Raw genomic sequence first — 13,466 nt, 5'->3', positions numbered from 1 at the left:
AAGTTTGACAGAGTAACTCTTGAGCAGTCAACACTAAACATGAGGGAAATGGAGAAAAGTGAGAGCGATACCGTGCTATTGGGAATTTTGGAGTCCTGCCGCCACAATACCAGTCAGAACGCGCACGGGGGAAAGCGTCGCCGCGAGTCCTTCGCCTACAGCTTCCACGGTGTCGAGGTGTGTGTTGGTGCGTTTCGCTACGCGTACGACATCGGCAAGAAGCATTTGTATGGTCTGCAGCAGCACCTGGAGAAACACGGACTGGTGCGGACTGGTGCCCAGGGACCATGGCAATACAGGCAGGCGACCACATAATGCGCTCCTGTACGCTAACGTGAAGAGATGCGTTCAGTTCATCAACAACCATGCAGAAGTCAACGGCATTCCGCATCCAGCCCCGCTGCGTGGACGTGATGATGCTCCTCCAGTGTTCTTGCCTGCTACCCAAACATACAAGAGCGTACATGCCTTGTACAAGAAATCTTGCGCGGCAGCCCAAGTTGAGATCATCGGTGAATCATCGTTCCGCTCCATTTGGGTCGACAATTGCCTGGTACGAGTGGGACCGCTTCCTGCCCGACTTCTTCCGGCCAATCCCAGCCGTGAGCCAGATGCACCACTTCACCTTCGCTGCTGCCACACCAGGAATGGTTGAAGTGCATTGGCGGAAACAGTGACTCTGTTGACATCCTGAAGACCACCGTGCAGGCAGTGCAAGATGCAGGCTTACCACCGGTCATTGCACCTGGAGGTATGAGCAGAGCTCGTCGCCAGTACTTGCACAAAGAAATCCGTCCGTTTGTGCAAGAGCAGTTCAGGGATGACCTATGCCCACCAGTCAGTGACTAGACAATTAGAGAGCCGTAACTGTACAGTTCTAGTTGTGTGCTCTTCTGTAACTGTATAATATTCACACCATGTTGCCGATGAACACAATCGCGGAAATTGGCTGCTTACGGGCCACGACTGTGCATGTGTGTGGTCTTAGTCGAAAATGCTGATTATGCCTCTTCTGTGTTGGTCCAAACTAGGCATTAAAGTGCACTCTGTACATCATGAATATTCTTCAAAGGCTTCATCAAGAAAATAGTGTCAGCGTATGTACAATGTCTAGAACAGACAATCATTTTTTTCTTTGCACCGCAAAGTGCGATACTTGCCAACAGATCACCTGGCACTAAAACACCTATAACATTGCAACGAAAAGAGATTTTTTGATGCGGTTTTTTGCAAAAGATTTCTGAAACATGTTGGAGTAACACTAGATAGTCAGCTCGAAATGTCAGATTTTAGAGGTTAACCCCCTTTTCGCATGCTCTGGCTCATATATTCTGATCCACGCCCTACAGGCGAAAGAAGTGTCAGCACCGAAATCCGCACAGTCGAGTAAAGCCGATTATTGTAGTAATAATTATAACCGAATGTTTTTGTTCCCTACTCATGGAGTACAGGGAATAATGGAAAAAGAGGTTTTGATCTATGCTTTTGCTCTATAAGTTACTGTATTTGATATTTTCTCCATTATTCCTTGTACTTACCGGGTATTACCCATGATGAGAAGGGAACGAAACTGTTCGGTTACTATTGTTGGCTCTTTCTGTTCCATTACTAGTATTGTTGTATTGGCAGAGTACATATGCATGAATGTTGCTACCTTCATTTCAGGGATGAACTCTTTCAGGATCACCGATGGCTCTGCAGCAAGACTGGTTGTGTCAGCGGCTAGTGTAACCTGGGTGATCCTGACGGACTTCATTCCATGTTGGCTTTGGCTGTGTGTGTTTGCGTGTCGCAGTGGTTTCCCGGGGAATGAATGGCTCATCAGTCATGACTAATGTCGTCAATGGTGACGAATTATTCATTGCGATGATAGTGCATGATGGGGAACGAAGGGTGCATGCACAATTAGGTCAGCTGATTCATGAGGGCTGTACAGCCAAAGCCTTGCGCATAAAGCTTGAATGCTGTGCTAATGGATTGGCGAATTTGGCGGCACGATCGGGGTGCATGAACGTGATGTCATCCAAATGCATGAAAGCCGAAACCCCCGAAAAGGAGAGACTGCTCCAAGTTGATGCCCGAAAGTTCCAACATTTCGACTGTAGATCAAGTGCTGCTCAGTCGACTTGCAAAACATCTGGAATGAATAGCATGCAGTCCAGACCCCCGACCCCGTGTAAGAATACGGTTCTATCACTTTAATCGTCGCCAAAAAATCCGACCAAGGCTGATACAGTAGTATTTGTCTGGTAAGCACTGCACACACCCTGTTCAAGGTAAAGAGCAGCACTATCCAGACAAGAATGTTAGAAACTTTGGACTACTGTCATTGATAACGACAAAGAAGGGGTCAGCTCGGGGAAAAAAACCCGAACCCAGTATTTTAAAAAGTACAAAAACAAAAAATTGAAAACAGTGATAACAACATAATCATCTTCTCATTCCTTTCGTAAATTGCTTTTCTTAATAATCATTTCATTAGGTCAAGGGAGTTGCTTCCCTTACTGCAATAGCACAACAGTATATTATTGGTGGTAAGGCTTCCAAGCAGTGAGTGCATCCCCTACAGGAAACATTTCACACTACTCGTACATGCACGTGTGCATACCCTCTACATAGGTACGCGTATAAGGGTAATGATAAAATGGAATTGGAACATTGATGATGGAGCAAGAGAAAAGAGGATTCACGGCAATTTCTAGTTTGGTATTTATTTCCGTTTTTTGTCCAGGTCTGGAGACACATTCCAATAGTAGACTATTTGCAGGACAATGACAAGGTTGAAGAACGTAGCGGAAACAAAGGCAGCAAGGATAGCCGTGTCCTTTACCTCCTGGAAAGTTGTATAAATACGACCAAGAGTTCCCATGAGATTCATAAACGATGTTATCATTGACAGTTGACCAGTATGACCATTCGTGAAGTTTGCACCAATCTGGAAGATCTGTACCACAAAACACACGTCAGTATACAATGGAAATTCATTAGTTCGAGGGAGGTGAAAGGCGACAAAAAAGAAAGAAAAGAAAAAAGTGCAAGATGAGTTTTTGCATTTCGTGAAAACTACTTTTCGCAAGAATTCTGTATAAGTCAGGAACCTCTAGCAGTGCTAACAGCAGTGTAAAGGTTCCCTTTGTGGGGGTTTTCTTATTCTCGTACATCGTGCTACGAAAAGACACTTTCTAGCTTTACAATAGCTGCACATCCTTGCAGTGATTGCTGTACTGCCCAACCAGGGAATAATTTACTTTCGATTTTTGCATAGCAACTTTGCTACGCAGAATAGAACTTGAATAGCAATTCGAAAATGTTGCATAGCAATTTTCTTTAACACTTGACAATATTGTCCTTCTGCAGAGCTCATCAGAGTTCAAGCTCAGATCACAAGTACACTGTAACACCTTAGTTGCAAACCTAGCCTGGTGCCAGGATGCATAGCTCAACACTTTCAGAGCTTTGTGCATCTATTTCATCCCTAAGAGACAACACACCTGGCATGTACACTGTGCATCATAGGGTACAGTGAAAAATCAACATGCATCGCAGTTTTCTGCCACACATTTCTGAAGTTGCTTCGCACCGCAGCAGAATTGCGTAGCAAACTGCGATGCGATACCGGTTAAATTATTCCCTGCCAACATATCACAATGGTAATGGTACCCTGAAACAAGCTGTGACACCGATGCAATGTAACAGGATACATTAAAAGCATACTACGCTACGTCAATGATGCTTTGATCATACCTTGCTACTTGCTGTCAGTGGAATAGTTGCTTGGAAGAGGAGAGAAACAACTTGGAGGGGGACAAGGCCAGAGCAAAGAAAGTAGACACACGTAGAGCACAAGGGTACAAAGGCAAGTGCAGCTACTGGAGAGTAGGCAAAGTGGAAGAAAAGGGCAACTTGAATGATGGCTTGAACCAGGACAAAGAGAGCTTCGCCCCAAGTGCTGTACATTCAGAACAGAGAAAAAACCCACATACACACACAGACACAGACAACACATCCACACACACAGACACACAACACACAACACACACGCAAACAAGCACGAGTATAACGGATATAGCCTGGGCACATGCTACTGCTAGTGTTGGGGCAGTCAACAGATGGAGTTTCAAGGATTGGTCATGTGATTTTGCCAAAATCTTGTCATGTCTTGTCACATGCCATGTCAGCGCGAAACTATGTTGTTGCAAAGGTGATGGGAAGCAAAGATACAATGTCACAAAACAAGGCTCACCTGAAAGGAAAACCTTGGACTACGTTGTAGGACATTGTAAATATGTATGCCATTAATTCCAGAAGAAATGAAGACAGACTCAATCCAACAACGCTCTTGGCTTTCAATATCTTGATGATCTGGGGTAGCTTGACTGTTGGCAAAAAGCAAACAAATGAAAAGAATGACATTCAAGTAAAGGACATAGACTATGTAGACACAGTGAATTGGATTGCCGGTCCCCCCCCCCCCCCCACTTTGTGGTGGGTCTGATCTACAGTAAAACCCGGTTTAAGTGACCACCTGCTTTAACGGCCGTTTTTCCATGCACGGACAGTTCTACACAGAAACTGCACCGGGTACGACCTCCTCCCTTGCGCGACCAGCGACCGACTTTTAGTGTACCAAGTGCCATATCTGAAATGCATACAGCCATCAAAACTACTGTAAGTCTACCAATTTTCGGCGCATATAAATTTCGGCCTCCCAGGGCTAAAACACATTTCGGCGTGTACTGCTGCTGCCTGTATATACTGTCACACTGAACCTTGCAAAACAAAAATTCGGCCGCAACAAATGTTCGGCCAAAAATGCCCAGGCCGAAAATAGCCAAAAATAAATATGTGCCGAATATTTGTTGACTTACAGTAGCCAAAAGTGGTATCCTGGCTGGCAGGTTCAGTGACTGCAACAGGGTTGAAGCACGCTCAGTTACACAGGGTTCGCAGCCAACCAAGCACACAAAATTCCAAACTTTTTCCAAACCAATTCGTGCAGGAAAAAATAATTATAAATCTCTTCTGCATGACTGTCTTCTCCACTCCGAGTACAACCAGGGAGTAGTAAAATCCTCCCTCGTACCACTACCATCAACAAATTCACCAAGGTGCATTGCGATGATAATGTATCGCCTTCAGCAACTAGAGCCCCTGAAAATAGAAGGGGAATTCATACGACGAGAGTTCCTCTGCGTAAGTTCAAATCCGCCTCCAGAGGGGATTCCAATGAAACATTAGGGAGGTTCTGCTCTACGTGTTGGGAACGCGACGCAAAGAATCACGCGAACTTTCTTCGCGTTCCCGTAACGTAAAGAAATGCTGTTCTGCTCTACGCTTCACCTAGAGAAGTCACGTGGAATGTGTACTGGGATTTTCCCCTTCCATATTTGGCAGTTTTCTGCATGCAGTTGATCGATACCCGGCAAATCCGTACGCATTTTCTCTGCGCGTGCCACAACGTAGAGAACCCCATCTCCGCGTAGAAATCTGGAGCCAAAACACGCCAAGCCGTAGACTCTAACCCAGACACCTGCTCTCTACGTGATTTCTCTACGTTTCACGTATAGCAGAACCTCTCTAATTACATAGCTGGTGTCCATCTCAGCGCAAAAGACGGCTTCATCCTCGCCAGCAAACTCATCTGAGTGCGAAAGGACCTCGCCATCCTGCTGTCCCGACTTCAAAGAATCAAAAGTCGAGCGCGAGCGCCAGTAACGAAAAACGGCCAAATCAAAGTCATCACCGGCCGCGCTTGAGCTGCACCGAAATGACTGTACGAGACTCGTACATGCAGTGAACACCACGCATCGCCAGCGCATCTTCTATCGCGGCACTCAAAGTAAAAACGGCCACTTGCACTGCAGGAGTGCAACACATCTGCGGCCAAAAAATCGAAAAATTCAAAACTTATTCCCAACTTTTTCAAAAGTAGTGCCATTTCAAAACTTTTTCCAGACCTGGAAAATTGAATTATAAAATCCAATTTTTTTTCAATACTTCCAAACTTCGCTGCGAACCCTGTCAGTAGCGAGTGCATGCTGTCAACAGAAGTGACAAGTGACAGTGCAGGGTGCGCTGCATGCACTTTTTCGGGTTAGTTGGACAATAGTCTTTGCTCTGCTTAAACTCGTAAGAATTAGCGCTTCGATATATGTACATGTATAAGGCTTTTACAGTATCCCGGACCTACCAAGAATTGAACCAGCCACAATACCAAGCCCCAAGAGTTTGCTGATCAGCATCTTGTTGCAAGATTCTGCAAGACAAATACAACAACAAACACCAACACATTCAGTAACATTGACGTTAGCCAGTTTGTCCCGGTCAAGGACAGGACTATATTGTGCTTACAATAAACTCCGTATGGCCTGATCGTGAAGGGTTTCCCAGCTTGATTTCCTACCCACCCTCTCCATTGTATCCCAGTATTTCCTCCCCATTGTACCCTGTGATTTTCTACCCACTCCTCCCCATTGTATCCTATGATCTCTCCCCCCCCCCCCCCCCGAGGATGCACCCAGTGTGCTGGCTGACAGTGCTCAACACCGCGGAGGCAGAGCGTAATACACAGAACAACAAGGGTAAGCTAGTCTGGTTTGTCGTTACTCTGAGTTTCATGCTTACCGGTACGCAATCATCAGGCAACATGAGGATGCTATTGACATGTCGGTATTTATGCCAGGAAAGATATTGGTGGATCTTGTGGTGCTATGAATGGGATGTTGATTTGGTAGCGTTAAGCGCTGTGTATAGGTTTCAGGGCGAGCGGTGTTAAATACCGGCATGGCCAATAGCATCCTCATGTCGCCTGATGATTGCGTAAGCATGAAACTCAGAGTAGCGACAAACTAGACTAGCTTGTCCTTGTTGTTTGTATCCTATGATCCCCTACACTCTCCATGAGGTATAATCCTCTGGGCCATTATCCCTATCAATAAATCCAACGAAAGTAAGACAAGTAGACAGCTGTGATATCATCTCATTTGTGATAATTGAGAGCATAACAAGTGCCTTGAAATCTAATCCTACGTATAGGATTGCGACAAAAAAGGTGATACTGAACGTGCTTATTAAAATTAAAATAGGAGTTATTTACCATCGAAAATGTTGAAATTGGTAATGTACTCGTTTCGACATCGCTGATCAGGTACCACAAGACCAATGATGTTCTCCAGCGCTGCTGTCGCCATCCCGATACCTTTTCTTCCTGGCCACAATATAAACTATAACGATGCACAACGACACGTACTAACTACTACGACTTCTACTTGTACAAAACAGTGAAAACACTTGTGTAGTCTGTAACTGTGGTACTGGTAGTACAATGAGAAACTCAAAAAGCAAAAAGCAAAAAGCAACAAGAGTCAAGAAGAGTCAGTGCAGAATGCAAGTAGATTTTTGACATCATGACGTCACACACATCAGGAGTGCATCATGTATGCACGTACAACATGTAGATCTACGTGTTCTGACTCTTGCAGGGCCAGGGAGTACTAAAAAACCGTTTTTTTGGTACTCCCTTTAGTACCGTACTCACGTGATCACGTGATCACCTACATGTACATGACGTAAGGCTGTTGGCTGTTGGCGCCTTCCCGACTTCATCCTAGCTTGACTGGTCGAACTGCGAGTGCGAGGTTCAACTGCTTGAACTCCGAAATGCAGCTGCACATGCTACCTGACATGATGGAAGAAGATGTTCAGGTTATTTTACAGAAATGCAAGTGAGGTTTGAGTTCGTGCCCACAGTCGACTAGTCATACTGATAAGTAGTACTCGACTTTTGAGCTCCGACTTTTCCAACTTACTTGTGTTTTCGAAATCAAAAGTTTTAACACGAAGCAGATGAAGAGTTGAATCTGGACTTCGCTCCCCATGTCTTCTAACTTGCTATGCTTGACTTTTATTGTCCACGATAGTCAGATAAAATGGTGACCGATTGTCATAATGTCTAGGCTACAAGATAGCTGGGATGATGTTGTCAATGCTGTGAGTGTGGACACTATCATGTTTTTTTTTTAATTTGCTGGCATTCAAAGCACGTTTTCGGAGCAATTGGTGTATTTGTATTATTTTGTTGTTTTCTTTGAAGACCGATGATGAGAAACATGGGAAGCTGGTCAGCTTTCTTAATACGCTAATTGGAAATGGACAGCTGTGGACAACTCTGAGGTAACAATACTAGTACTCTCGTAGAGATTTTTTTTCATTTAGCGGAGTGTAGTGCAGTGCAGCCAGTGATACAGTTTTATCCTATCTCTCATTGAAGGGGGGGGGGGGGCACACAGCAAAAATATGGTGCACTCAGTAAATGCGGATTCGCACTACAGTGCATTGCATGTAGTGCTTACAGGGACATATGCCACAGTGTATTTTTAGGCCTCTTACGGGCAAATTAACACAATGGTTTAAAATGCAATAAGGCTGCGTTCGTTTTTAGCTACTTGGTAGAGTAGAGTAGAGTCACTCTACCGATAGAGGTAGATGGTAGAGGCAAGTGTACGAACGCTGTTCTACCAGATCTAGTAGTTTACACGATGCGTACGTGAAATGTTTCTTTTTTTTATGGAGTTGTGTACAAATCCTTGATGTTGCTGGAAATCCCGTAGCTCTACCAACTTCTACCGGATTCTACCAACTTTTTCCCGGTGGAGCCGGTAGAGGAAAGTAGAATCTACCCTTTTGAGTAGAATTTTTTTCAAAAAACGAACACCTCTACCGAAAGAAGTAGTTTCTACCCAAACCTGTAGATCAAAAACGAACGCCCCCTAAATCATACACTGGAGAAGAAATCAGAAAAATGCATGTGTAAAATAAAGAATTTCAAACCCAAACCAAAAAACTTCAAATTGATTTTTTATAATTAAGAATAAACTCAATCGATAAACTCAATAAACTCAATTCAAAAGGAGAAAAACAATAACAAACCAAAAAAAAACACTGTACTAATTATTAAGAACACCAATAACTTCATCAAGAAAAAAAAACTGCCACAGTGTATTGTATGCATGCGCTGCGGTGTATTGTATGCATGTGTTGCGGTGTATTGCATGCATGTGTCATGGTGTATCAGGGTTGGCACCACTGGTACGACTGGTGCGGCCATGACCGTACCAGATTTTACCAATTCCAGTGTTCATGGGCTGCTCCGTATGCAATTGATTATCTGGAAGTATGTAATAAGCTATCCTCATGGGCTTCTCTCTAGAGTCTCTCCCACTGTTCTCCTTGTCAAGTGAGGTCTACTGCGCTAGCTGCTTATCCGTTGCTGCAGGATATCATGCACAGAGATAGAGATGTATCCTGCCAGGATTTTGAAATTTGACACGGGGAACTTGGGGCTGCACCACCCGTCAGGAGCTGGCTCTGGGCCCGGTGTGTATTGTATGGTGTATTGTATGCATGTACGTTGCATGCCGGTCAGTATTGGCCCACTACATTCCACTGTGATAGATGATAGATACATTTCCACTGTGATAGATGACACTACCGTATTTGTAAATCTTCACAATAGAGGTTGTGCGGTTCAATTGCCTGTTGAGCCAACTTCCCTAGATTTCTTCTTATTGCCTCTCTCCAGGGAGGTAGCAGAAATGTATTTTTATTCAATAACAATTACAATGACATCACTGTTACTATTATTTTGACTGTCTGATTGTTAGGGATGCGAACAGTGTTGCTGATTTCTTGGCAAATCTTCTCCTGGAGAATAGTGCCGAGTTCCATCATGATCGTGGTGGGCCTGAAGCAGACTTTGGCCCACATTGCGTGCAATACTTCTGTACATCTGGATATTTGCTGCTGCAAGCGCTGTCTCTACTAAGCTGCGAGGTATGGTACAATTTCTGGCAAGATGTCTTTGTTTTAAGGGCAACAAATGATGGACCTCCAGTATGTTTATATTGATGAGGTTGGATGCAAGTATTTGAACACGATTCTCAGTTGTTTCATCCGAAATGTGCAGTATCGAGATTGTGTGCTAGTTGAACCAAGTGTCACAACTTTGATTCCCTTCTCTCTAAATCTCTCCAAGTCTCTCTTCCATCCTATCCACCTCTACTCTCGTCGACCTCTGTTTCTCTTCCTGTTTTCTTTCCTCTCCACTCTCTTCTAGTTGCAGACTAAATATTAATAATAAGTACTATGGGGATAGCATTACAAGTTAATTTGCAACCATCCTTTAAAGTTAGTTTAGATTCTTATCAGAGAAAGCCATACCCAAACTATATCTGGTAATGATGGCCAATAAGGCCCAAGCTGGAGCTGGATGCAATGATGTGGGGACCGAGCAATCCAACTATGATCACAGGATCTGGTATGTAGCATCCTGTTTAATTTTGTATTCTCCTCCTCTCTCATAATTATCTTCTAGCCTGGGATGTTTGTAGTACGTGTAACAATAGGTCTGCGGCAGTATGTGGATCATTTTGAAATTCTGGGAAATTTGCACCGCTAGCCCTCAGATTTGGCCAGTCTTTAATTTCAACCAAATCTTTTTTGGTAGTGTCATGTAATTCTACAGGAAGCGTGAGCTCCACATAGGAGCAACCGTATTCAAATTTGGAGTGCCATGGGCAATATGGGACAATTCATGCAAAACTTGAGTGGGTGCATCATCACCCTGAGGCAGAATCTTAGGACGTAGCTCTGCATTGAGTCAAGAGTACATAAACCAGAGTGTGCAACTGTGCATATCAGATCTTAAACAGCGCAGTTTGTGCACTACGTCACCCTGATGAGGTCAGCCAAGCCGCGACTTGCGTACAGCTCAAATTTTCATGTTTCATAGCCCGGAAATCAGCCAAGTTTGCTTGATTTTAGACGTCCTGTTTCAGGATTTCGGTGTTTTTGTGTGACTGTGTACGCTGCGTACATCCACCGACAAGTAAACTCACCAGGCTATCCGTATCAAAAAACCGAAATCAGGACAAACTCAGTGACCTGCACCACCGTGACTGGTTACGCAACTTTTCACCGTACCTGTGGCCTAGCATGCTGTCAGAAATGACGCACTGCACGGACTACGCTCCCACAGGAACCATCCAGAGTTGCACACTCTGGTTTATGCACTCTTGATTGAGTGGAATGCGCATTTTTCTACTTGTAGTGCCTTTCTCGCTGGGATGCCCTTGAAATATGTCTACAAGAACAACGAAATCCACCCCCAACGAATTTGAACAGAATGGAATTCCAATTACTAGAAGGTGCCTAATTATTACAGTGTGGGAAGGAAAACTGTGTTGGGTGCCAGGAACTGGATTCTTGCCGGTTTCTCTTCAGTGCAGTTGCACTTATTGCGCATAAACTGTGTATAACCACGGCACTGTGTCATCAGCTGGATATTTTAGCAAGAAGTATACCCCCCCCCCCCCCCAAATGGTACCGCTCTCCACTTTATGAAGGGTATCCTAATATTAAGTTCCACTCGACTCGGAACAATGTCCCTTTGGACTCTGTCCCAGTAATCTCTTATAAAATAGCGGGGAGGCGATGCACTCTTTTGCACTTTCCGAGCTATTAGCTAAGATTACCACTGTGCAGAAGTCTGCTACTGTATTGTATTGCCAGCTATTGCTGCTGTATTGCCAGCTATTGCTGCTGTATTGCCAGCTATTGCTACTGTATTGTCAACTAATGCTGCTGTATTGTCAGCTAATGCTGCTGTATTGCCAGCTATTGCTGCTGTATTGCCAGCTATTGCGGCTGTATTGCCAGCTATTGCTGCTGTATTGTCAACTAATGCTGCTGTATTGCCAGCTAATGCTGCTGTATTGCCAGCTATTGCTGCTGTATTGTCAACTAATACTGCTGTATTGTCAGCTAATGCTGCTGTATTGTCAGCTTATGCTGCTGTATTGTCAGCTTATGCTGCTGTACTTGTCTATTACTGTAGGTGTACTGATTAGACACAGGAGTAGCAGGACGAAATGTATGTACTTCATTGCCATTGTCTTATACAGGCTCTAAATTTTGAAGCTGGCTTGTCCAAATATATTTGTATGTGTACCTCTTTTTCATTTCTGCTTGTATCTGCTAGGGTGTTGTTTGTCATCAGCAACTTGCTAGTACTTTGATGGAGCAGTTTTCAGTCTGCATCGACTTGTTATTAAAGGAAGACGATGGGCTCAAGTCTAACACTAGTAGTAAGTTTGTTTCCTTGAATCTTTCCATTCCAACAACACCGTTATCTTCCATTGTCTATCAAAGTTTCCCATTTCGCTAGCAATGGCACATTGTGACGGGAAGTGGGAGCTAAGAGCGAGACATAATTGCCTTCTTTAGGTTGGATTCGAGTGGAAATATTTATGACGGCATAGGCAATACACTGTTATGTCGAAGCTTGAAGCTCCGATGTGCAATCTGTCCAGCACTGCCCCTGTCCATTTTTGGGTTGGTATTGGATATCACATATCAGGGAGTTTATCTTCAAATATTTTTCGATCCTTCTGGTTTATCGTGCAAGTACTTAGCACAATACCTGTACAGTATAATATAGTACAATATGTCTAACATAGCTGTTCGCTATCATCGCTTCCGTGATGGGCATGTCTGACTGTTTGTGTGTGTGTGTGTGTGTATGTGTATATGTGTATATGTGTGTGTGTGTGTTTGTGTGTGTGTTTGTGTGTGTGTGTGTGTGTGTGTGTGTGTGTGTGTGTGTGTGTGTGTGCCTGCGTATGTGTGTACCAGGGAGTCGTACTCAAACTAGGGAGGTGACACGGCACAGAAATCCGTGTCACAGGGGTTGACTCGCACCCGTGACTCCTCGTTGTTATTTTTGGAATAGTTCAGTCCAGTTCAGTCCGAAAGGTCATACTCGGATCGACTCGCCTTCTGTACTTCACCTCCAAGCGTGCCGCATGGGTGTCTAGTTTTTGAAATTATTGAGGCAGCACATTTCGTTTACAGCCCATCACTTGCCAGTATTCTTTGAAGGACTACCAGCAATTTTTTTAGCTCCTGCCATGTCCGAACTACTTGATAGCAGTGATGGCAACAGCAGCAGTTATGAGACGGCGTGTAGTGTTGCGGTAACTGTTCAGAACTGTTCCGAGTCGTATCCTAGATTAATCCGAATACTAAAAATTGACCCAAATATTAATTAATTGCACATAACACGAAGCTGGTTTTTGAAAATTGTAAGTCGTGTATCTGCCCCATTTCTTCTTTATGACTTGCACAATACACCAGTCTTCCTAAACAACACATTTATAGCAGGGGTTAAGTACCATATAAGAGAAGTACAGCCAGTGAAATACTACAATTTTGACACAAATTACACATAACACGAAGCCAGGTTTTGAAAAATGTAAGTCGTGTATCTGCCCCATTTCTTCTTTATGACTTGCACAATGGTCCAGTCTGCCTAAATAACACATTTATAGCAGGGTATGTACCATATTAGAGAAGTACAGCCAATGATATTGTCATGTCTAAATACTACAATTTTGACACAAATTACACAT

The 13,466-nt window shown here is 43.9% G+C and overlaps 2 protein-coding genes across 2 annotated transcripts in view; one reads left to right on the top strand and one right to left on the bottom strand.

The window, feature by feature from the left end:
• Positions 1-2,231: 2,231 nt before the first annotated feature.
• LOC135809043 (mannose-P-dolichol utilization defect 1 protein-like) lies at positions 2,232-7,325 on the bottom strand. The gene is made up of 5 exons (XM_065322299.1): positions 7,097-7,325; positions 6,191-6,256; positions 4,244-4,376; positions 3,745-3,949; positions 2,232-2,944 (listed from the first exon to the last, which is right to left on the bottom strand). The coding sequence occupies exons 1-5, from the start codon at positions 7,188-7,190 to the stop codon at positions 2,711-2,713; spliced, it is 732 nt and encodes a 243-aa protein (XP_065178371.1). The 5' UTR covers positions 7,191-7,325; the 3' UTR covers positions 2,232-2,710.
• A 368-nt stretch (positions 7,326-7,693) lies between these two features.
• Positions 7,694-13,466, top strand: part of LOC135809039 (uncharacterized) — a 62,379-nt gene continuing 56,606 nt past the window's right edge. The window contains exons 1-4 of the mRNA XM_065322297.1: positions 7,694-7,989; positions 8,093-8,172; positions 9,663-9,831; positions 12,038-12,143. Of these exons, the coding sequence (XP_065178369.1) occupies positions 7,948-7,989; positions 8,093-8,172; positions 9,663-9,831; positions 12,038-12,143 (397 nt within the window). The 5' untranslated portion in view covers positions 7,694-7,947. The remainder of the gene's footprint in view (positions 7,990-8,092; positions 8,173-9,662; positions 9,832-12,037; positions 12,144-13,466) is intronic.

This window comes from Sycon ciliatum, chromosome 2, assembly GCF_964019385.1.
Source record: "Sycon ciliatum chromosome 2, ocSycCili1.1, whole genome shotgun sequence".
Classification (NCBI taxonomy): domain Eukaryota; kingdom Metazoa; phylum Porifera; class Calcarea; order Leucosolenida; family Sycettidae; genus Sycon; species Sycon ciliatum.
The sequence above is the reverse complement of the archived record's forward strand: the minus strand, read 5'-3'. Positions and strand labels throughout refer to the sequence as shown.